Source organism: Silurus aristotelis (genome assembly GCF_946808225.1).
Source record: "Silurus aristotelis genome assembly, chromosome: 18".
In the NCBI taxonomy this organism is placed as follows: domain Eukaryota; kingdom Metazoa; phylum Chordata; class Actinopteri; order Siluriformes; family Siluridae; genus Silurus; species Silurus aristotelis.
In genome coordinates this window covers 11946180-11971371 of record NC_139591.1, presented here as the reverse complement: position 1 = coordinate 11971371, position 25192 = coordinate 11946180, and the positions used below count along the sequence as shown (strand labels likewise).

The 25192-nt window shown below is 36.2% G+C and overlaps 1 protein-coding gene across 3 annotated transcripts in view; it reads right to left on the bottom strand.

The window, feature by feature from the left end:
- Nucleotides 1–25192, bottom strand: part of myo18b (myosin XVIIIB) — a 54405-nt gene that overhangs the window by 28555 nt on the left and 658 nt on the right. For 2 of the 3 annotated variants that reach the window (XM_083569003.1, XM_083569004.1), the window contains exons 2-12: nucleotides 24036–24170; nucleotides 18237–18380; nucleotides 17735–18136; nucleotides 14903–14963; nucleotides 14258–14370; nucleotides 13283–13450; nucleotides 12727–12934; nucleotides 9387–9529; nucleotides 6037–6137; nucleotides 3917–3980; nucleotides 1592–1736 (exon numbers count right to left, since the gene is read on the bottom strand). In XM_083569003.1, the coding sequence (XP_083425129.1) occupies nucleotides 1592–1736; nucleotides 3917–3980; nucleotides 6037–6137; nucleotides 9387–9529; nucleotides 12727–12934; nucleotides 13283–13450; nucleotides 14258–14370; nucleotides 14903–14963; nucleotides 17735–18136; nucleotides 18237–18380; nucleotides 24036–24074 (1588 nt within the window). In that variant the 5' untranslated portion in view covers nucleotides 24075–24170. Of the gene's footprint in view, nucleotides 1–1591; nucleotides 1737–3916; nucleotides 3981–6036; nucleotides 6138–9386; nucleotides 9530–12726; nucleotides 12935–13282; nucleotides 13451–14257; nucleotides 14371–14902; nucleotides 14964–17734; nucleotides 18137–18236; nucleotides 18381–24031; nucleotides 24171–25192 lie in introns of those variants that run through there. The other variant, XM_083569005.1, reaches the window with a different exon arrangement.

Sequence of the window (25192 nt, the reverse complement as noted above, 5' to 3'; positions counted from 1 at the left end):
CACAAATATTACTCAGAATATATATACACACGTATATTTATTCTGAGTTGGAAAGCTGTGTAAGCTGTGTAAAATGTAAAATTAAAACAGAATTTAATGATTTTCAAATCTCATATTTTAATTACAATAGAACATTAAACATATAAAGAAACTGAAATTGAAGAAATGTACCATTTTAAGGATGACAATAAGGTCTTTTTTTAATTTGATGGTTATACCATGTCTCCAAAAAGTTGAGACAGGGCCATGCTTGCCACTGTGTAGTTTCCCCTCTTATTTTAACAACAGTCAGTATACATCTGGGAACTAAGAAGATCATTTGCTGGAGTTTTGGGAAGAAATGTTGTAGCTGCAAAACAGCCCTAGTTCATTTTTGTTGTATTTGTATTTTTTACTCATCATGCACCTAATGTTTTCAGTTGGTTAAAGGTCTGGACTGCAGGGGGCCAGTTCAGCACCTGGACTCTTCTACTACAAAGCCTACTGCTTAAATGCAGTGATGCCTGGGGGTCCAAAGATCACGGCATCCAGTTTTGATTTCTGTGCCATTACACACAGTGATTTCCAGGTTCTTTGAAACTTTGAAGATGTTATGTACTGTAAATGATGAGCTTCACAATTTTATTTTGATGAACATTGTTCCACAATTTGTAAATGCATTTTTTTCACAGATTGGCAAATGTCTATTATTCTTTACAGCTGAGAGACTTTCCATCTCTAATACACTCCAAAACTTATTTTTCCAGCATCAAAAACTTGTGCCAGCCATCAAATTAATAATTACCTTATTTTTCCATAAATTTTAAATTTCCTCCGTTTGAACATTTTATGTTCTCTGTTCTATTGTGAATAAGATTTCACAATAGAACAAAAAAAAAAAAAAAAAGGGGGAGTGGTGGCTCCAGCGGTTAAGGCGCTGGGTTGCCGATCGGAAGGTCTGGGGTTCAAGCCCCGGTATCGCCAAGCTGCCACTCTTGGGCCCTTGAGCAAGGCCCTTAGCCCTCTATGCTCCGGGGGTCCCTTACGAGGGAAATATCAAGGTCCGTGACGTCGGAGTGACGTGGTGCCGCCTTCCCGTGGGCTCACCACCTGCAGGAGGGACTGTAAGGGACGGTGCTGTGAGGATTGGGCAGCAGTCAAAGGCGGGGGCCTGCTTAGACTGCTGCCCCCGCGACCCGAATTACGGATAAGCAGGAGAAAATGGATGGAAAAATGGATTGCAAACCATTATATTCAGTTTTTTGCATTTTACACAGTGTCCCAACCTTTTTGGAATTATTAAAGTTTTGCCTTAACAATTTTTACTAAATTAACTTTGGACCTTGTGTTTATCATATTGTCATGTTAAAGTATTTGTGTTCTGTTGCATATCTTGGTATGCACACTGACAATTACCCCTACCTGCTCCCTGCATGCTTTCTATTGCCATGGCACTTTTTTAATGTCATGCCCATTTATTTTGCACCTTTGGTTCAATGGGAAAGGTTATTTCTTCTCACTGTGTACTGTATACTGTATATGGCTGTGATGACGATCAAGATTTACTTGACTTTACTTGCCTCTATTTGAATTGCAGGTGCTGTAGACTTACCTTTGCATGCCCCAGCCATGCCCAAGTGGTATATTCCAGCCAGCACATGCCATATGGCTCGCTGTTCATCCGGTGAAAAGCCAAGAGTGTTCATGGCTGCTAAAAGTCTTCCAAACTCCACTGTAGCCCTCTGCTTCTCATCCACCTGTGAGAGAATTTAGTGGAGTGAGTGTAACAAAGAATACAAACTTATTATTCAAATTAAACAAATAAAACGGTATACAGATACAAAAAACATGGGGTATTTATTTTGTTTTTATTGTAATTATTTTAGAAAGCTTGCCAGCTTTAGGGACTTGAAAATTAACAGATGAACATGATCGTCTGGTGAACATATTCTTGAACTTTAAATACAGTTGGCCAAAACTTGGGATGCGAGGTTTTTTCAACATTTTTATCCCAAATAATAATAATAATAATAATAATAATAATAATAATAATAATAATAATAATAATAATAATAATAATAATAAATAACCACAAGACATGAAACATGAGAAATCACTTACAGTAAAGTTTAAATAGAATATAAAGATATTTTTATTAGAAATATATTAGAATAGGAAAACAGTTATACAGTACATCATTTGAGCATTAAACAAATAGGATACACATACAGATAATACCCTTAGAGTTTACATAGAGGGTCAGCTCTGTAACAGTTTTAAAAAGTGGTTTATTTTATTTAAAAATAAGAACTGTCATGGAGAAGTTCATTGAGGGGTCTGAAATTGTCATCGTAGGTGCATGTCCACTGTGAGAGACATAATCTAAAAAAAAAAATCCAGAAATCACAATATATGATTTTTAAACTATTTATTTGTATGATACAGCTGCAAATAAGTATTTGAACACCTGAGAAAGTCAATGTTAATATTTGGTACAGTAGCCTTTGTTTGCAATTACAGAGGTCAAACGTTTCCTGTAGTTTTTCACCAGGTTTGCACACACTGCAGGAGGGATTTTGGCCCACTCCTCCACACAGATCTTCTCTAGATCAGTCAGGTTTCTGGCCTGTCACTGAGAAACACGAAGTTTGAGCTCCCTCCAAAGATTCTCTATTGGGTTTAGGTCTGGAGACTGGCTAGGCCACGCCAGAACCTTGATATGCTTCTTACAGAGCCACTCCTTGGTTATCCTGGCTGTGTGCTTTGGGTCATTGTCATGTTGGAAGACCCAGCCTCGACCCATCTTCAATGCTCTAACTGAGGGAAGGAGGTTGTTCCCCAAAATCTCGCAATACATGGCCCCGGTCATCCTCTCCTTAATACAGTGCACTCGCCCTGTCCCATGTGCAGAAAAACACCCCCAAAGCATGATGCTACCACCACCATGCTTCACAGTAGGGATGGTGTTCTTGGGATGGTACTCATCATTCTTCTTCCTCCAAACACGTTTAGTGGAATTATGACCCAAAAGTTCTATTTTGGTCTCATCTGACCACATGACTTTCTCCCATGACTCCTCTGGATCATCCAAATGGTCATTGGCGAAATTAAGACGTGCCTGGACATGTGCTGGTTTAAGCAGGGGAACCTTCCGTGCCATGCATGATTTCAAACCATGACGTCTTAGTGTATTACCAACAGTAACCTTGGAAACGGTGGTCCCAGCTCTTTTCGGGTCACTGACCAGCTCCTCCCGTGTAGTTCTGGGCTGATTTCTCACCTTCCTTAGGATCATTGAGACCCCACGAGGTGAGATCTTGCATTGAGCCCCAGTTCGAGGGAGATTGACAGTCATGTTTAGCTTCTTCCATTTTCTAATGATTGCTCCAACAGTGGACCTTTTTTTTACCACACTGCTTGGCAATTTCCCCGTAGCCCTTTCCAGCCTTGTGGAGGTGTACAATTTTGTCTCTAGTGTCTTTGGACAGCTCTTTGGTCTTGGCCATGTTAGTAGTTGGATTCTTACTGATTGTATGGGGTGGACAGGTGTCTTTATGCAGCTAACGACCTCAAACAGGTGCATTTAATTTAGGATAATAAATTAGAGAGTAGAGTTGGACATTTTAAAGGCAGACTAACAGGTCTTTGAGGGTCAGAATTCTAGCTGATAGACAGGTGTTCAAATACTTATTTGCAGCTGTATCATACAAATTAATAGTTTAAAAATCATATATTGTGATTTCTGGATTTTTTTTTTAGATTATGTCTCTCATTGTAGACATGCACCTACGATGACAATTTCAGACCCCTCCATGATTTCTAAGTGGGAGAACTTGCAAAATAGCAGGGTGTTCAAATACTTATTTTCCTCACTGTATATTCCCCCTTAGCTAAAATTATTTGTTCAACTCCTTAAGTTTTGTTATTTTTTTCTTACCTTTGTGGGGCAGCTAATGCCAAATATGTTGTTCTCTGGTAACTGGTGAAGCTGTAGCTCTGTCCTAAAAGGCAACGCATAAGATAGCTTATGTCTTGCAAATAAACAAAAACTACAAAAAACAATGTCTCAAAACCTTTTGATAATATTATTTACTGTACAAAATGAGATTTTTATTAAAAATTTAATGATGAGGAACATTATTCTGAAATTGTTCCACAAATTGGAAACGCTTTTTGCCAGATTGGTGAACTTTATATTTATTGGAAAATCTTTATCTTTTGTCAGATTACAATAAAAAGAGAAAATTGTAAAAACGACAATTAAAAAATTCTTCAGGATAAATAAAATGCATTTGTAAAATATAATAATAACAATATATATTATCAATTTAATAGATAATAATAATAGATATTTAGTATTTATAATTATAAATATATGGTTTGGTAAAGTCATCCCCTTAGAGTATAGCATTATAAACTTGCTCAGGTACAACAAATCAGTTACAGATCAAACACCAGGTTAACTTCCCAACAGCCAGGGCGTTGCCACTCATGCTGGACACAATCTGAGCCAAACAAGTTTATCTTAGTTTTATCAGATCACTGGACATGGTTCCAGTAATTCATGTTCTTGGACAGGTTGTCTCCAGCAAACTGTTTGCAGGATTTCAATTCAATTTAATTCATTTTTATTTGTATAGCGCTTTTAACAATGAACATTGTCTCAAAGCAGCTTTACACAGATAATGTGGTGATTAAAAGTGAATATGTTCTTTATAAGTAAGTTTGTCCCTGATGAGCGAGCCGGTGGCGACTGTGGCAAGGAAAAACTCCCCGAGATGGCATAAGGAAGGAACTTCGAGAGGAACCAGACTCAAGAGGGAACCCATCCTCATCTGGGTTGCACTGAATGTGCATTTATAGCAGATATACGATGTTGCGGGGTACAGTGATGATGATCAGAAGCGAAAAGTAGTCCTGAGTCAATGTAGCAGACTGTTGACATTAACTACAGTCCAATTTATCCTCAAAGCTCCCGTTCTTACTCCGGAATTTCAAGGAACCACCCAAGGCGCTGATGAGAAACCGTCCCAAACTGCACAGAGTGACCTCCATTCGAAGAGAACATCATTCAGAGGCAGGCCTGGACAAAGTGGGAAGATCCACAAAGGGGAGGGGGGCAGGAACATTTCTTGTGAGCCAGCTTCAGAAGAGGCTTTATTCTGGGATGACAGCCACGCAAACCGACTTGTTGCAGTGGGAGGTGTACCGTCTGACCTTCCGCTTCTGCAACCTCTAAAACAATGCTGGCAGCACTCATGCGTCTGTTTTTTTAAGCAGGTTCTGCAACTGAAGCACAGCACGAGAACTCAACTTCTTTGATCGACCCTTGTGAGACCTGTTCAGAGTGGAACCCATATTGGGAAACCTCTGTATGACCCTGGCCACTTTACTGTAACTCAGTTATAGGGTGTAACCGTCCTTATTGCTCTAGCCATCTTTGTGGAGAGCAACAATTCAAATTCTCTAAAAAGGTATTTGCCATGATGTGCCATGTTGAACATCCAGTGGTCAGTATGAGAGAAATGTATTTAAAGCACCAAGTTCTAACTGCTCTGATATAAGATACACAAATGTATGGTCCTGCCAAGACGACAAAAGCAAGAACATGATGAAGAGGACTTTTGGCTTTGCATGGTTACATGACATACATGTTGAGTTATTTTTAGAGGACAGTAAATCTATACTTTGATTCAAGCTGCACCTTGACTACTCTAAAATATATCGAAGTTTCATTTCTATGGTATTGTCCCTTGAGAAATTTACTAAAATAGTAGCTGAAATATGAGGGGTGTACTTATCTTTTGTAAGATAATGTATATACACATATCTAAAAGTTTCTGATCCAGTTACAGGTGCAGAAAAATGGGAATCCTTAAATGGGAATTGATATAAAATACCATGTTAATTTTCTTCTTTTAAGTGTATTCCTTAAAAACAAACATACATTCAAAACATAACAACAGTGCTATTATATATATATATATATATATATATATATATATATATATATATATATATATATATATATATAAAAAACGGCTTGTGTTTTCAGACCTTTTTTCAGTACTAAGGCCTGCCAGCATCTGGGAGAAGATTAAGAAATTGCTCTCTCCCTCGGGGCTATGGCAAACCCGCCACCTCTCCAGCATCATAGTCTGTGTGATAGACAAACATCAATATTAGTACAGAGCAGAGACAGGAAAACAAAACCAAACAAAACTTTATATATATATATATATATATATATATATATATATATATATATATATATATATATATATATATATATATATATATATATATATAGTTAAAAAATGAATGTAAGAGTGTAAAAAAAAGGTCCAAATGTCCAGAAAGCGTAAATTAAGTGATTCTGTTATAGTGAAAGTCGTTCAAAAGAGAAAACTCCCGATATTGTACCAGAAGTTCTCATGGAGGGAGATTATCCTTCGAAGCAATAACCCCCTTCTCCTCCATCTAGTCTTCCTCACACCAGCCACGACTCTCCTCAAAGGTCAAGTGTGAGTTAATTTGGTAATTATTTAAATTTTTTATTGTTAACTATTCATTGTTATTTATTTATGTTAGGGATAATAATATGTAGAATAATTACAATAAAAAATTATTTTATATGTGTATTTATGGGTGTGGAACGCATCGAGTGTATTTCCTTTAAATTGTATTAGTTATTGAGCATTTTGTGTTAGTGTTGCGAGCTCATTCCTAGAACGAATTATACTCGCAAGCCGAGGTATCACTTTATATATATATAAAATGTGCAGCTTGTATATCAGAACAGAATAACTGTCCTCTGAAAATAACTCAACATACAGCCATTACTGTCAAAATATTGACACTTTGGACACAGTTTTGACATGTTCATTTAGTGTCTAAGTGAACATGTCAAAACTGTGTCTAAAGTGTCAATATTTTGTGTGAGCACCATTGTTATCTACCACTGCCTTAATCCTCCTGGGCATGAAATTCTGCACAGGTTGTTGCTAGGATCCTCTTCCACTCCTCCATTATGACATCACAGAGCTGATGGATGTTAGACACATGGCGCTTCTCCACCCTCCGCATGAGGATGCCTCACAGGTGCTCAATAGGGTTCAGGTCTGGAAACATACATAGCCAGCTTTAAAAGAGGCTTTCTTCTGGGGGGACGACCATGCAAAACGACTTGTTGCAGTGTGCGGCGCCTGGTCTGAGACTGGCAAGCGGACCTACTGATTCTGCAACCTCTAAAGCAATGCTGGCAGCACTCATACATCTGTTTTTTGAAGCCAGCTTCTGCACTTGACGCACAGCTAAAGGACTCAACTCAACTGCGAAGCCTGTTCTGAGTGGAACCTGTCTTGGAAAAACTCTGGATGACCCTGGTAACTGTAATGTAAGGGTGGTACTAGTCTTACAGCCTAGGCCATCTTTGTGAAGAGCAACAATTCTAATTCTCAGATCTTTACGAAGTTTTTTTCCATGAGGTGCCATGTTGAATATCCGTGATCATTGTGAGAGAATTGTACTCAAAGCACCAAAATTTAATTTCTTTAATACAAGATGCTGGATGTGTTTATCACACACTATTCACTCTGGTGAATTCCATGCCCAGCAAGATTAAAGCTGTGCTAGATAACAATGGTGCTCACACAAAATATTGGACACAATACTGGACAAAGTTTCCTTAGGGTGTACTCACTTTTGTGTACTACGCGTTACTTTTGACAGTAACTAATACTGTAACGCGTTACTTTTAAAAATAAAGTAACTCCTTTACCGTTACCGTGTGGTGCGTTACCCTATACTTTTTTAAATGAATGAATTTCGGCTGAAGTGTAGACTACAGCCTAACCTGCTTACAGCAGCGTCGCATTGGAGGATTGGAGGATGAACCACTGTAAACACGATATTGTAGGATTGGTGGATGAACCACTGTAAACACGATATTGTAGGATTGGTGGATGAACCACTGTAAACAGGAAGAAGACGCGCTGTGGGCGTGTCTCCGTTTATTCAGGTCTGTGCGGCAGTAATGACGAGTCGAGGCGAGAGCAAGACGAGTTTCTCAAAGTGGAAATATGCTCATTATTTCACTTTAGTTGAGTATAAAGACAAAAACTTTTAAGTCAAATGTAAGTTGTGTCTTTCTGGTTCGAATCTACTGCGATAAACAGCAACTCCAATCTGTTGAAACACCTCCAGAAACTCCATGCCTGAGGAGCTAGTAGCTAGAAGCTAACCCGGTGTTCTGTTCTACACTGTGGATAGTTTTTATACTTCAGCTGTGAAAGGAACATTTTTAAGAGCTCAACACAACAGCAGAAGCCACTTTAGTTTTTGATTGTGAATATATTATTCAGCTTGTTTTGTTATTTATTTCAGAAATACTTGTGATATATTCAGTTTGTGCAGGTCTGACTTCAATAAAATAGTGTTTAAAAATGACTGTTTAAGTCAGTTTTGTGTTTGTATAGATCATAACGCATAAAAGGGCATTAATGGGAACATTAAAGAAGGTTCTTTTAAAAAGTTACTTTTAGCAGTAACGCATTACTTTTTGGTGTAAGTAATCAACAAAGTAACGGAGTTACTTTTTGAATGAAGTAACGAGTAACTGTAACTAGTTACTATTTTTTAGTAACGAGCACAACAATGTATATATATATATATATATATATATATATATATATATATATATATATATATGTATATATATATATATATATATATATATATGTATATATATATATATATATATATATATATATATATATATATATATATATATATGTATGTATATGTATATATATATATATGTATGTATATGTATATATATATATATATATATATATATATATATATATATATATATATGTATGTATATATATATAGTATATAAGGACTGTCAATCGATTAAAATATTAAATTGTATCTTAATAGCACATTTTTATCTGTTCTGAAAGTACTTTGAATGAATACTTTTTACGTTTTTAATATTGTAATCAACATCGGCATGGGCACAAAACGAAACCTTCGCTATGTTTCCACTACAACGCTTTTACTTGCCGGATGTGTGCACTATGGGTGATTTTGGTGCTTGATTTGACACTAGGTGCATCAGTAAAACAAATTTTATTAAAAAAAAAAAAAATATATATATATATATATATATATATATATATATATAAATTGAATTGAAAGGGCATTGTGAATAAATGCATGTGGCATTAAAGGTTATAATAATACTAAATTAAAATAATACTTAATTTGAATTAAATTACTGGAAAGTTTTAATTACATTTTTACATTTGTTAGATCCCATTTGGGTAGTACTGATTTGTGTGTCTGTGTTATATTTAATGTTTAATTTTAGAGAGAGAGAGAATAGAATAGTAGAGAGGCACCTGTAGATGTCCTGCAGCAGCAAGGCCTTTATGGTTGAAGTCCAGAGAAAGTACCATGGCAAATCGGCTGGAGGCTTCACTGTGATTAGAGCTTACACAGCCGAAGGAGTGCAGCACAGTGAACATGGCCTGGAGACGCTCCACTATTGTGACACACATACATTAAAATAGCAATATATGTCTACATCACAATTACCTGGTAAAAATATTAAATCGTAGCTATTATTCTATGATTTATAGGTAATTCTGGTAATTCTGGTCATAAGTCATACATATTTTACATACAACTGTGCAATGTTTCAAAGTTTTAGGTGAGTTGCACTAAATAATTGTGGGGTATTTGGGCATTTGAAAAACTCAGATGTTATAAACAACAGAGTGGCAACAGGGGTGTGCCAATTTGTGTGTGAGAGAGAGAGAGAGAGAGAGAGAGAGAGAGAGAGAGAATGTGTGCGAGAATGAAAAGTACATTTAAAGTCTGTGGCAAATAAAGCCCAAGTTTACAACACCATTATAGAAACAGTACTGTGCAGTAATGTGCAGGAAAAGTTAACACACCCCTGCTTATTTATCTAGATTTTATGATGCATAGAAATAAATTTTAGATCCAATAAGATTTAACAATCAACAAAATTCTAATTAAAACCAAAAACAATATTTCAGGGTAAAAAAAAAAAAAAAGCCCTGCTTGCATATGTGTGCTCATTCATTAACCAATACAATCACATTTCGCTGGAAATACAGCACATTGTTGGATGTATATTGTTATTTGGCAGTGTTATCCCACTCTTCCTTCTAAAAATGCTTGAAACCTACCATACTGGCAGAGGAACATCATCTTCAAATTATTTCAGAGGTTTTGATGGAATTTAGATTTGATTTCTGATTGGGCCATTTCAAAATATTGCTTTTCTTCTTTCGCAAGCTATTCATGGTTCCATCTATTTTGACTGGAGTTTAAATCTCAGTTTTAAAGAAGCATTATGCTGCCTCCACTATGGTTCACCATAGGTATGGTGTCCTTTGGATGATAAGCTGTCCTGTTTTGGGGCCAAACAAATCTGTCAGAATTATGCCCAAAGGTCTTATCATATCCTAACACATTAGCCACATGGTATGAGGTAATTTAGGCAGGCTTGAATGTTTTTCCTTGTAAGAAAGGACGTCTGTCTAGCCAATCTATATCCTAGAGATGTGAAGAATACAAGATATTGCTGTCTCTTGCAGGGACTGACCAGTACTTGCCAGATACAAGTTTCTTTAATGCTGCTGTTTATCTCTCAAAACCCTTATATACATTTTTGTCTTGTCATTTTGTCAATTACGTAATAATATCATGTTCTTGATGAAAAATATGCTACAGAAGTAGCTTATATTCATTTAGGGTAATCAAAATCACTGCATTGTTAAGAAGTTTATTTATGAATTAATTATATTTTCCTTTAAACATATGCTTGAAAATGTAATTGTTTATTGTAAGTACAGTCACCCATGTCACATCATAAGTGTATTTACTTATTCAACCAGATTATGGACATTTCTCTCTCCACCCATTTGTTTTCATATTGGAATTAGTTGATGATTTACCTATATTTTCTTTTTTGTTTTTATCAGAAAAATATACAATATTAGCAGCAATTTTTAACTTTTAATAACCTCTGTACTTTACAAACGGAATAATTTTACAGCCTTAATTTACAAATAAAAAAGTTATGTGGTGAAAATTAAACTTTTTTTAATTATCTTAATTATCATTGTACAGTGCCTGTCAAAAGTTAAGAAATATCTAGTCTTTTCTCATTTTACAAGAGACACATGCATGTTCCTTTTATTTATATGCAACAACCAGGTAATGTAACAGTATGAAGATTTACTTTGACCAAACAAATAAATAAATGTACAGATGTTAAACTTTATATTCATTTAAAAATTCTACCTTATCATGAGTAACAGCTTCACCAAACAGTCATTTAAATAAATGTACAGATGTTAAACTTTATATTCATTTAAAAATTCTACCTTATCATGAGTAACAGCTTCACCAAACAGTCATTTAAAATACTTTTTCATGCCTCTTTTAAAACTTGCCAAAAGTGTTTCTGACCTTGCATTTCGGTTTATCCCAGAGAAGTTCAATAGGATTTAGGTGTGGTCATTCTATAATTAATAACACTCCTGTCGACTGTTTGCTCTCTAAATAAAGGTTAAATAGCTTGGAAAGATGCTTCAGGTCAGTCCAAAAGGAATTTCATGGTGTTGAAGTATGGCATAGTTGCTATGTTGGTTCAGTATTCCTTTCACCAAGAATAAGTCTCTAGCATTCCCTGCACCAAAAAACCCCCAAACCTTTAGCTTCCACCTCCATGTTTGACTGTGGCCATGAGGCAGTTTGGTAACAATTCTGTAAGAGTATAGCCAAAAATATCAGATTTTATCTTATTTGTCCACAGAATTTTCTTTCAGCCATTCACTGTAAAACTCCTGTGTTTTTGCACAAAAGCAAAAATAAAATGCATGTGTCTCAAAGGCAATAAAATACTAGGTGTTTCCACACTTTTGACATGCACTGTATCTTTAGGTGTTTTTGTTTAATAATTTCACTGCTTATTTGTCTTTAACATGTGTCTTTATTTTTTTAGGGCTGTACACTCTATACTGACAAAAGGATTGGGACTCCTGATTTTTCCAGCCATATGTGTTTCTTTCCCAAACTATTTGACGTTCTCAAAAGTTGGAGCCACACAGTTGTATAGGATGTCTTTAGATGCAATAACATTACATTTTCTCTTCATTTGAATTAGGAGATCCAAACCCATACCAGCACACACAAAGCAAGCTCCATTAAGAAATAGTTGATATGGAATGTGGAAATTTTTTAGTGATATGCTATAGAGCTCTGACCCCTGACCTTACTAACACCCTTGTGGCTGAATGAGTAAAATGTAGTTCCTTTCCTGAAGAGTGAAGGATATTATAACAGCAAATGGTAACTAAATGTGGACTGGTATGAAAACATTATATATATATATATATATATATATATATATATATATATATATATATAAAATTATAGAATAAACTGTGAAGAAGCACTATTCCATATAGTGAAATGTGAAAAAAAAAAAACATTTAGCATACAAACTGCATGCAAACTTTGCCATCGGTCAGTGAAAATTCTCAGGTGTACAGGTATCAGGTGTGCATTATGTTTTTTCTTTTCCAGCTCCTAGCATACTAGGAGTGTTCAGTATCCTATGACTTTACCCTAAACATAATTTGCTTTTGTCACTCAATACCTTTTTACACCACATATGCATTAAGGTACAAACAATAAACTCACATGTAATGCTTTCTCCTGTTGTGCCAGCATGTTTGAGTAGTCCCCTGGCAAAAGCCTGGCACAATGTGGTCTTTCCTGTGCCGCTGCGACCCAGAGCCATTACACACTGATCCTTCCGTTGGCCCACCATAGACATATAAACCGTCTGAACCAGCGCTTGCAGAGGAGCAGGAGCTTCCCATGTGTCCCAGTGACGGGTTCGCATCCCCTAATAAGAAAGAGTGAAAAATACAGAGTAAAAATTAATACAAAAAACTTCACACGTTTAAAGGAGGATTAGTATTTAATGGATCATATAAGTGTTGTCAATAAAAGAATAAAAAAAAAAAAAAAAACATTAATAAAAGAAGAAAAATATTTGCATGGTCAAATCTTTAAATTTAGTTTTCTGTTTTTAAATAAATCAGCAAGTTAAAATACTTAAATAGAATGTGTTCATTAAAGTAAAGTCAATGTGTAATATTTTGTAATTAAAATAAGAAAAAATTTGGCATTAGAACCAGGCACTTGACAAAAGATGAAGACACCAACTCGAAAGCTCAAGAGTGAAAAATACCTTTCCAGATGTTGCTAAAGGAGGCCAAAGGGCCAGCAGGTTTGGTCCAGCATGTGTAAGGGCCATGTGGGCTTTAGCTCGGGTGGTCAAAGTGTGCAGAATACTGGACTCATTTACACTCACTAACTGACTCAAGTCCTCACACAAGTCCAGCTCTGGTGGATTCAGCTGTGGATAGAAAACCAACATATATCTGTCATAGAATTGTGAAACATTGTATAATACACAGTTGATACAGCTATGGAAAGTAAATATGGTATATTACACTGTTATAATAGAAGAACAACTCCTAGGTATAGAAATATCTTTATAAAAAATGCACCAGTATTGGTCAAACATAGGTAACTCCAAAAAAAATGTGTAATGTTGCAAAAAATGTAAAAAAAACCCAAAATGTAAATAAAACTAGAATCCATATTATATTCACAGTAGAACATAGAAAACATATAAAATGTTTAAACTAAGGGCATTTATTTTTTAGGAAAATTTTAAATAATTTTGAATTTAATAGCAGCATTGAGTCTCAAAAAAGTTGGTACAGGGTCATGATTACCACTGTATAGGACCCACTTTTCTTTTAGAAGCTTCAAGAATTTCTCCTGACAATTTGAGGGGCAGGAATAAAGACATATGTGAAGGTATGCTGAAATAAGCGGAACATATCTTTAGAAAATTAAATATGTATTAAATTAAATATTACTATGGAATACATAAAGATAAGCTATGATATATGCTTTAAATCTAGAATGATATACAATTATATAGAGAAAGTACAAAATATGCAGATTAGATCAAAACTGGATAATGATTATAGGCAGGAAAAGCCTCATGTTCAAATGTTAACTCTCCTGTTATATTTACTGTCATTTTCTGTTCATGGGATATTAAGACATAAACACATAAAATTCTATTAGTGTTGTTCCAAGTGAAGAATTAACCATTTAATCAAATATAGAAACAGGGTAAAATGTTCACCTTTTGAATCTCATACTGTGCGACATCGTGTACAGAGCCATCTGTGTGGAGTCGAACCCTCACTTTCCCAAAAGGGAGCTCAGGTGTGCCTTCATCAGGCTTCAACTGAGTAGCTGTTTGTTATGGATCATACATTTACACAAACATACAGGAAACACATAAAAAAGTATGTTCAGTATTTATGCGTATTTATGCATATTAAATGTTGCAATATTTAATCCAAAAAGACTTTATCATCAGTGTCCCTAAAATAGTTTTTTATAGACTGAACACTTTTAACCAGTTACTGAACTAGAGCATTATGGGTTAATTAGCTATGCTAGGGGACATTTTAAATACTTAATCTGTTATAAAATTGACTTTTCTTTTCTCAATTTGACATATGTGGACTGTAGTAAGATACCATTGATTGTCAAAGCTTTAAAACAGTAGAAAACAATAAATTTTTAGGCTTTTCCACATAATCAGGCTTTCCAAAAGGATAGCTGTAAATATTGTTTGCTTTACACTGCATACTCTAAATAAAATAATCTGATGCTATTGCAAACTTGAAATTCTCTAGCAATGCAAAACTCTGTAAAATATCATTGTTGTATCAAATGTGCTAAATATACATATACATGTTTTAATGCTGTAAAAACTCACCAAGGGTGTAGCCATTGTTATGCACATACCACACTGTTCCAGCTTCATACCAGACATCCCTCTGTAGACAGTGTGTGTGTGTGTGTGTGTGTGTGTGTGTGTGTGTGTGTGTGTGTGTGTGTGTGTGTGTGTGTGTGTGTGTGTGTGTGTGAGAGAGAGAGAGAGAGAAATAATATTACAACTGTACACCATAAAATGACTGCATAAAGATATCTTTATGTATGTATATACTTATGTGTGTATATGTGAGTGTTTGTGTATACAGTGAGGAAAATAAGTATTTGAACACCCTGCTATTTTGCAAGTTCTCCCACTTAGAAATCATGGAGGGGTCTGAAATTGTCATCGTAGGTGCATGTCCACTGTGAGAGACATAATCTAAAAAAAAAAATCCAGAAATCACAATGTATAATTTTAACTATTTATTTGTATGATACAGCTGCAAATAAGTATTTGAACACCTTAGGAAAGTCAATGTTAATATTTGGTACAGTAGCCTTTGTTTGCAATACAGAGGTCAAACGTTTCCTGTAGTTTTTCACCAGGTTTGCACACAATGCAGGAGGGATTTTGGCCCACTCCTCCACACAGATCTTCTTTAGATCAGTCAGGTTTCTGGCCTGTCGCTGAGAAACACGGAGTTTGAGCTTCCTCCAAAGATTCTCTATTGGGTTTAGGTCAAAATCTCGCAATACATGGCCCCAGTCATCCTCTCCTTAATACAGTGCAGTCGCTCTGTCCCATGTGCAGAAAAACACCCCCCAAAGCATGATGCTACCACCCCCATGCTTCACAGTAGGGATGGTGTTCTTGGGATGGTACTCATCATTCTTCTTCCTCCAAACACGTTTAGTGGAATTATGACCCAAAAGTTCTATTTTGGTCTGATCTGACCACATGACTTTCTCCCATGACTCCTCTGGATCATCCAAATGGTCATTGGCAAACTTAAGACGTGCCTGGACATGTGCTGGTTTAAGCAGGGGAACCTTCCGTGCCATGCATGATTTCAAACCATGACGTCTTAGTGTATTACCAACAGTAACCTTGGAAACGGTGGTCCCAGCTCTTTTCAGGTCATTGACCAGCTCCTCCCGTGTAGTTCTGGGCTGATTTCTCACCTTCCTTAGGATCATTGAGACCCCACGAGGTGAGATCTTGCATGGAGCCCCAGTCCGAGGGCGATTGACAGTCATGTTTAGCTTCTTCCATTTTCTAATGATTGCTCCAACAGTGGACCTTTTTTTTACCAAGCTGCTTGGCAATTCCCCGTAGCCCTTTCCAGCCTTGTGGAGGTGTACAATTTTGTCTCCAGTGTCTTTGGACAGCTCTTTGGTCTTGGCCATGTTAGTAGTTGGATTCTTACTGATTGTATGGGGTGGACAGGTGTCTTTATGCAGCTAACGACCTCAAACAGGTGCATCTAATTTAGGATAATAAATGTAGTGGAGGGGGAGTGGTGGCTCCAGCGGTTAAGGCGCTGGGTTACCGATCGGAAGGTCGGGGGTTCAAGCCCCGGTATCGCCAAGCTGCCAATCTTGGGCCCTTGGGCAAGGCCCTAACCCTCTATGCTCCAGGGGACCCTTACGAGAAAAATAAATCAAGGACCGTGACGTCGGAGCGACGTGGGGCCGCCTTCCCGTGGGCTCACCACCTGCAGGAGGGACCGGTGCTGAGAGGATTGGGCAGCAGTCGAAGGCAGGGGCCTTGACAGCCCGATCCCTGGACACGGAGAAGTGTCTGGGGAATCTGCTTAGACTGCCGCCCCCGCGACTTGAATTACGGATAAGCGGGAGAAGATGAAATGAAATGAAATGAAATGTAGTGGAGGTGGACATTTTAAAGGCAGACTAACAGGTCTTTGAGGGTCAGAATTCTAGCTGATAGACAGGTGTTCAAATACTTATTTGCAGCTGTATCATACAAATAAATAGTTTAAAAATCATATATTGTGATTTCTGGATTTTTTTTTTTTTTAGATTATGTCTCTCACAGTGGACATGCACCTACGATGACAATTTCAGACCCCTCCAAGTTGGAGAAAATAGCAGGGTGTTCAAATACTTATTTCCCTCACTGTATATATATATATATATATATATATATATATATATATATATATATATATATATATATATATATATATATATATATATATATATATATATATATATATATATACACATACAGTGAGGAAAATAAGTATATATATTCATACACACACACACATATATACATACATATATGGGAACATGTACCCTCTTATTAATAATATTATTAATATTATTAATTATAACATACCAATGATAACATACTAAATCACCTTTATACTGTAAGTACATTGACGTATAAAGATAAGTCATCATGTTTTAACATAAATCGCCTTAAAAAGTGTCTCGTTACAATTGAACCAACAGTCCTTATCCCAGGTGAACCCTGATAGAATAAGCTTTTATAAAGTGAAAGAGCAGATTTATGCCCACTGCCATGTTCAATGTCAAAAATTTATGTAGTGATATTTATTTTTTATTCTACAAAACAATAAAATAGTTTGTTAAAAAAGACAGATTTGTTTTGTCAGCTTTAAATACTAAAAATGATGGGTTTTTTATTTCCAGTAAATGAGTAGAGTGATTAAAATGTTTGTGTATAATTTGCAATGCTACCAAAGCTACTAATAGCAAATAGATATTCATGCAGTAAATTTCAGTCTGTGAAAAATTTTTTTTGTAAAAAACACAGCACCTTATCTGAGGAGCTTCATAAAATTATTTTAGTCACCTTAGCTAATTGTAATAAAACAAAAAATTCAAGTGTGTTGTTTTAACCTACCACAGGCTTCTTGGGTTCCTCAGTTAGGGTGATATCAGCAAGCTGTCCTTCTGGCTCTTGTCTCAATTCTATTATCTCCTCTTCCTGAACCTCTTTCACACCCAGCTGTACCTCTGCTTTTTCTTTCAGGTTCTTTTTCTCTGCCAACACCTCTAAAAACTTTAATGTGCTGGAACCGTTTTCCTGTTTAAGGTCACTTTGCTCAGGTGTACTGACTCTGAAGTCATCTTTCTGAGTCATGGCATTTGGACTTAGGCTCTGTCTTGGCAAGGACGTTTTCCTTTCCTTCAGGGCAGCATTAACCATTTGCTCTGCCCTGAGGGCCATCTCTGCCTCCAGTATGGGTGGGGTTTCGTCTGGAAGCAGAAATTGCTGGACCAAGTTCTCACTTAGTTTGCTTGGCTGTAATGAGGATAAAAATTAATGTGGTCTAATAAAGGTGAAAAAGACACCTGACACACCATCAATGTATTAAAAACTGTGAATCTCATCAGCTTCTCACCGCCTTCTCTTCCTTGAGCTCAGGTTCTTTTAACTTAGTTTCCTTTTCGGTCTCTCTCACAAGCTGCTTAAGGAATCCACCGGGTACAACAGAAACAGAAGGGGGAGGTTGAGTAGCCGGCAGTGGCTTCTTCTCATCTTTGATCTGCACACAGTCAGTAATAAAAAGGAGCACCTGTTAAAAGATGCCTCATACAAACAAACACATTTTAGACACAATCACTCCCATTAAAATAAAATACCCTGTTAAGACCAAGGTGTGAAAAAACAAGCAAAACAAAACAAGTCAGAAATGAAAATGAAATCATAAATAATTAAACCATTAACTAATGTTAACTAGAGAACTTAGTGCTATAAGGTTTTATCTGCCATTTAATGTTACAGTCTAGCTGTTTACATTAATTAAATATTATATACAAGAGAAAACCCAAAGATAAAGAAAATAAAAACAAGAGGACGAAGAACAGAATGGTTAATTAAACAAAAGAACAAATAGAAAATGGATATTTGAACAATAAATGCAGTATTTTAAAGTTAAATTTGATTGTTAGTTTGTTACATTTTGGTCAATTACAATTTCACAGTTGTTTCCAACCTGAGACAAGCGAATGTTATATGGCACTGCATATACTGTATATATAGTAGGAATTTTTAATAACTACAATATATTGTATATATGAAAGCTTTCAAGTAAATAGTGCTAAAATACCAGACCTGTCCTGTTTATGGCTGCTTTTAGAAACTCTAGAAGGTGTCAGAATCCTCTATGTTCTAAATGATGTGGAATCCTTTAATACTAGAATTATTTGTCTAATTCATTATTTGAATTATATTTTTAAGTGCCAGTTAGGAAAGGTAAAGTGGTAAAAGTCGGTGTTAAAATCTTTTTTCTTTTAAGAGGATGCTGTGCTAGAGGAGCTGACCTAGAGCTAAATGTCACAAAATAATCTCAGACGCATGGAATAACACTTTTATCTTGTACCATCCATTTTGATGGCAGAATATTCTTTATTAGAAATTGTGTGTATGTATGCATGTATGTATGTACTGCAGTGGCAGTCAGGGCCAGCAAATCCTTCTCTGCTGGCATAAACACTATCAAAATCACTGACCTACATTTACAACCTAAATTCTAATATTTGTTTCATGAAATTGTATTCACTTATTCCCAAAAGTTTATTCTCTTCATTTCATAGCGTTTCTCTAGGCTGCACTGCTTTCAGTACGTGTATGTGGATGTTAGAATTTTTGTCCAATCAGATTTCAGCCTCTATGTGCTGCCATGTCACTCTAATCTGCCAAGGGCCTTCAAAGTCTGTAGTGCTGTCCTGTTTACCATAGAGAATATTATCAATGGGTCTGTTTCTTTAACCAATCAGATTTCAAATTCACCTCATAGGGCCAACTAGCTGGCCCAGAATAGCGTCAGCATTTTTACATCCTCTGATAGGCTGGTCAGAGAAACACTGTTACAGCCAAGTTCGACAAAACTTGCCTGAAGTGCTCTGCATCTTAATTAATACATCTGAGTTAGACTTTTTTATGCCCACAATGGCTGACGGAGCAAGAGAAGTTAATTTGGTCTGGAACATACTTAAAAATCCATTTTTAAGAAAAGCTAGACATTGTGAGGAGAGGTCGGCCAACCACCGAAGCTAGCTAGCTTGTCTCAGCCTGAAAAGTGTTTGTTCGCCACTTCCAGACCAGTGAATACGAGCAGTACCACTGACTTACAGCCTCTGAGGAGCGGTGCAAATTATGAGTCTGCATCTCTGGTGAGTAGGTTGTATTTTGTTAAAATTTGTATATTTTTGTCATGTTATTAGATTGATTCTGAACTGTTTCAGATGATGTATGTGGCACAGTTAGAATCCAACTACTAACATGGCCAAGACCAAAGAGCTGTCCAAAGACACTAGAGACAAAATTGTACACCTCCACAAGGCTGGAAAGGGCTACAGGGAATTGCCAAGCAGCTTGGTAAAAAAAAGGTCCACTGTTGGAGCAATCATTAGAAAATGGAAAAAGCTAAACATGACTGTCAATCTCCCTCGGACTGGGGCTCCATGCAAGATCTCACCTTGTGGGGTCTCAATGATCCTAAGGAAGGAGAAATCAGCCCAGAACTACACGGGAGGAGCTGGTCAATAACCTGAAAAGAGCTGGGACCACCTTTTCCAAGGTTACTGTTGGTAATACACTAAGACGTCATGGTTTGAAATCATGCATGGCACGGAAGGTTCCCCTGCTTAAACCAGCACATGTCCAGGCACGTCTTAAGTTTGCCAATGACTATTTGGATGATCCAGAGGAGTCATGGGAGAAAGTCATGTGGTCAGATGAGACCAAAATAAAACTTTTGGGTCATAATTCCACTAAATGTGTTTGGAGGAAGAAGAATGATGAGTACCATCCCAAGAACACCATCCCTACTGTGAAGCATGGGGGTGGTAGCATCATGCTTTGGGGGTGTTTTTCTGCACATGGGACAGGGCGACTGCACTGTATTAAGGAGAGGATAATAGGGGCCATGTATTTCCCTCAGTTAGAGCATTGAAGATGGGTCGAGGCTGGGTCTTTCAACATGACAATGACCCGAAGCACACAGCCAGGATAACCAAGGAGTGGCTCTGTAAAAAGCATATCAAGGTTCTGGCGTGTCCTAGCCAGTCTCCAGACCTAAACCCAATAGAGAATCTTTGGAGGGAGCTTAAACTCCGTGTTTCTCAGCGACAGGCCAGAAACCTGACTGATCTAGAGAAGATCTGTGTGGAGGAGTGGGCCAAAATCCCTCCTGCAGTGTGTGCAAACCTGGTGAAAAACTACAGAAAACGTTTGACCTCTGTAATTGCAAACAAAGGCTACTGTACCAAATATTAACATTGACTTTCTCAGGTGTTCAAATACTTATTTGCAGCTGTATCATACAAATAAATAGTTAAAAAATCATACATTGTGATTTCTGGATATTTTTTTTTAGATTATGTCTCTCACAGTGGACATGCACCTACAATGACAATTTCAGACCCCTCCATGATTTCTAAGTGGGAGAACTTGCAAAATAGCAGGGTGTTCAAATACTTATTTTCCTCACTGTATGTGTATACATGTCTATACATACATACATACATACATACACACATACATACACACACACACATAATTCAATAGAAATAAAACTTGGGAATATTTTAGTCAATGTGCAGCTTTTATGGCAAAATAGATTTACTGTTTACTAAAAATAACTCATCAGCCATTGTTCTCTAAATAATGTGAAGTGAACATGTCAAAACTGAGTCCAAAGTGTCAATATTTTGTGTGAGCACCATTGTTATTTAGCACTGCCTTAATCCTCCTGGGCATGAAATTCACCAGAGCTGCACAGGTTGTTGCTGGGATCCTCTTCCACTCCTCCATAATGACATCACAGAGCTGCTGGATGCCAACATTTTTTGAAGCAGCTTCTGCAAACTCTGTATGACCCTGACCACTGTACTGTAACTCAGTTTTAGGATGTCACAGATCTTCTTATAGCCTAGGCCATCTTTGCGGAGAGCAACAATTCAAATTCTCTAGTTCTTTGCCATGAGGTGCCATGTTGAACATCCAGGGGTCAGTATGAGAGAATTGTTCTCAAAGCACCAAATTTTAACAGCTCTAATACAAGATTCACAAATTTGTATAGTCCTGCTAAGCAGATAAAAACATGAACATGATAGGACATGTGGCTTTGTATGGTTACTGTAAGTGACATACAGCTGTGATTACTTTTGTTGCCAGCTATTATAAAAATAATGGCTCTATGTTGTTAATTTCAAAGGACAATAAATCTGTACTGCTATCCAAACTGCACACTGACTACTCTAAAATATACCCTAGTTTAATTTCTATAGTAGTCCCTAGAGAAGATTTACTAAAATTGTTGCTGCAATGTAAGAGAGGTGTACTATATTGATACCACACACACACACACACATATACATATATACATATATATATATATATATATATATATATATATATATATATATATATATATATATATATATATATACATATATATATATATATATACATATATATATATATATATATATATATATATATATATATATATATATATACATATATATACATATATATACATATATATATATATATATATATATATATATATATATATATATATATATATATATATATATATATATATATATATATATGTCGGGCAGAACATTACATTATAACCAAGTGCCCAGTATTCTGTTGGTCCCTCTTTTGCAGTCCTGTCCCGTTGAGCATAAACAGCGTTAACTTCTTCAGCAATCTGAGATCAAACCACAGTTGGATAAGACCACATGGGCCAGCCATCGCTCCCCACTTTTGATAGATACTGACCACAGCTGAACAGGAACACCCCACAACAGCTGCAGTTTAGGAGATGCTCTGACCCAATTGTCTAGCCATTCCGAATTGGCCCTTGTTAAACTTGCTCAAATCCTTGCTCTTGTCCATTCCTGCTTCTAACACATCAACTTTGAGGACGAAATGTTTCCCTGCTGCCTAATATATCCCACCCACTAATAGGTGCCATAATGGAGAGATAATCATCATGTATAATATGGTCTTATTTCACCCCTACAGTTCACAGAATTTAACCCTTGTACATGGATTGTGTAAAGTTCTCTGATCAAACACCAGTCAGCTTATACATTTACTTCAGCATTAACTTAATTTATATCCTACAAAATTATAGAACTGACTATATTACTTTGTTACTATGTTACTTTGTCACGATAAAATATAAATATTGTAAATATTTGACATTATGTTCCATGGGACTTTTAGCACAAATTTTTAATTGAATACTTTGTGGTGTTTATGGATATTTAATGAATAATTGATCAAATGTTCAGCATGCAAAAACTCAGATAACATCTGGAAGTAACTAATCTGTCAAGAAAACTTCAAAAATACTTTACTTGTATTTCAATCATCTCTAATAGTTTTGAAGTATTTTGAAATGTGCATGTTTATGGAGAAATCATGGTAGAAAAACCAACTGGATTTCAAATATGATCAATCACCAATTACTTGATTGGTCGCTCTCTTTGCACTTGATTTAGATTGGTATTTATCTTATTGAAAGATGCTATTGATCTTTCTCAGCCTTGAGCTCGAGTTCTCTTCTGACAGCCATCTTGAGGTGAAAACTAACATACTTTGTTTGACCCATGTGAACACAAACTGTCCTCTTTTCATGTATATATGTCCCACAAATGACTAGTGATAGAGCAAGTAATGCCTTTATTCCCTCAGCCCCAGTTATGCTCTTTTGTGTCTGTCTTTTATATCATTATTTTCAATGTAATAATATTTTAAAGCAAATATTCTTAAATCTCAGAGGGTGTCCAAACCAAACAATGTGAACAATGTGGCCTTTCTGAGCATAGAACTCTCTAGAACATTTTTCTGAGCATTCTATGTCCAACTGCATTTACATACTGATGCCTTTGAGCTTCAATTATTTAGAACTAGCTTAAACATTACTAAACTGTAAATGTCTATTGATTTTATTTTTTACTGTGAAGGAATAATTGATTCATTCAACTCTTTTATTTGCATTATGTGAACCATTTACAATTACTTCAGCCTGCCCTTTTTTCCCCATAGGTTCTATTATTTGTATTACAATTTTTTTCTTTGTTAAAAAGAGGCTATTCTTTACACCTTATTAATTAAATCAGGCATGCAAAAATCTCAAGCATCATGCAGAATAACAGGGAGTTGTTACACCTGCCTTCTGCTCCCACAGTTTTAAGCGTGAGGACAGTGCCATTATGGACAGGAGCCACACTAATACAATTCAGCCAGGTGTGCTCTTTTGGTGTTGTGAAGAAACTAGGAGCAGTAATGAAACAGTCACACTGTGGACCTGCAAAAAGAAAAATAATGTGTCATGAAGGAAAGAATAAAGAGAGTTTCTTCTAACACATTCAGTATGCAATAATTGTAATAATTATCTTAACATTAAAATATATTTTAAATGTTTTCCAGCAGTGCAAGTGATGCACCACCATGTTATACCACCCATACTGCCTATGAATGTCTTTGTTATTGTAAAATCTATAAACACAATGAATGCTTAACACGAAGTCTAATGCAATGTATACTGTAGTGTGACAGATAAAGCCTGATCTAATGTGACAGAAAAAAATCCCTTTATCATGCAACAAAAAAGACTCTGGTGTCTTGATATACATAAAAGTGGCTGCAAAGGTGTCAAAGAAATGTATCAAGGTCATCTTTTTACAGTCAGGTTCATTATTTTGTTTATGACCGTCTATTAAATCTCAAATTAAATTATATTTTATTGCAATTTCAATAATTAGTTGGAAATCATTCAGTCAATGACTGCCTGACATGTGGAAGCTACAGCCATCACCAGACAATGGGTTTCTTGCCTGGTGATGCTCAGCCTAGCTTTTTTTGGAGTTCTTGGTTGTCCTTGGGGTATTTTGCCTCCAGCATGTGAAATGCATGCTCAGTTGGTTGACTTGGCTCTTACAGAACATTCCACTTGTTTCTCTTAAAAAAGACCTGGGCTGCATTCAAGCTGACACTATATCAGTAATGCAACCATAAATAACACCATGGTTCCCCAAGTAGCCTTTGTGATTTACGCCCAAGGAGACTTCTGGTGAAGAACACACTTTTAAGAATTTATGAAGTCAGAGCTTGAAAGATAGACAATGATGCATTACTTCTGAGGTGCTCCTATTAAATGTGTACAGAAATAGAACACCTATATAAAGACAGTGATTTAAAAACAACAACAAAAAAACAGTGATTCACAATAGCTCTTGTATGCTTGTGCAGAATTAATTGGTAAATAATATGGATGGTAAACTTGAAAACTTTATGAATTCATAATAAGTGCATATGCCTTGAATAAAC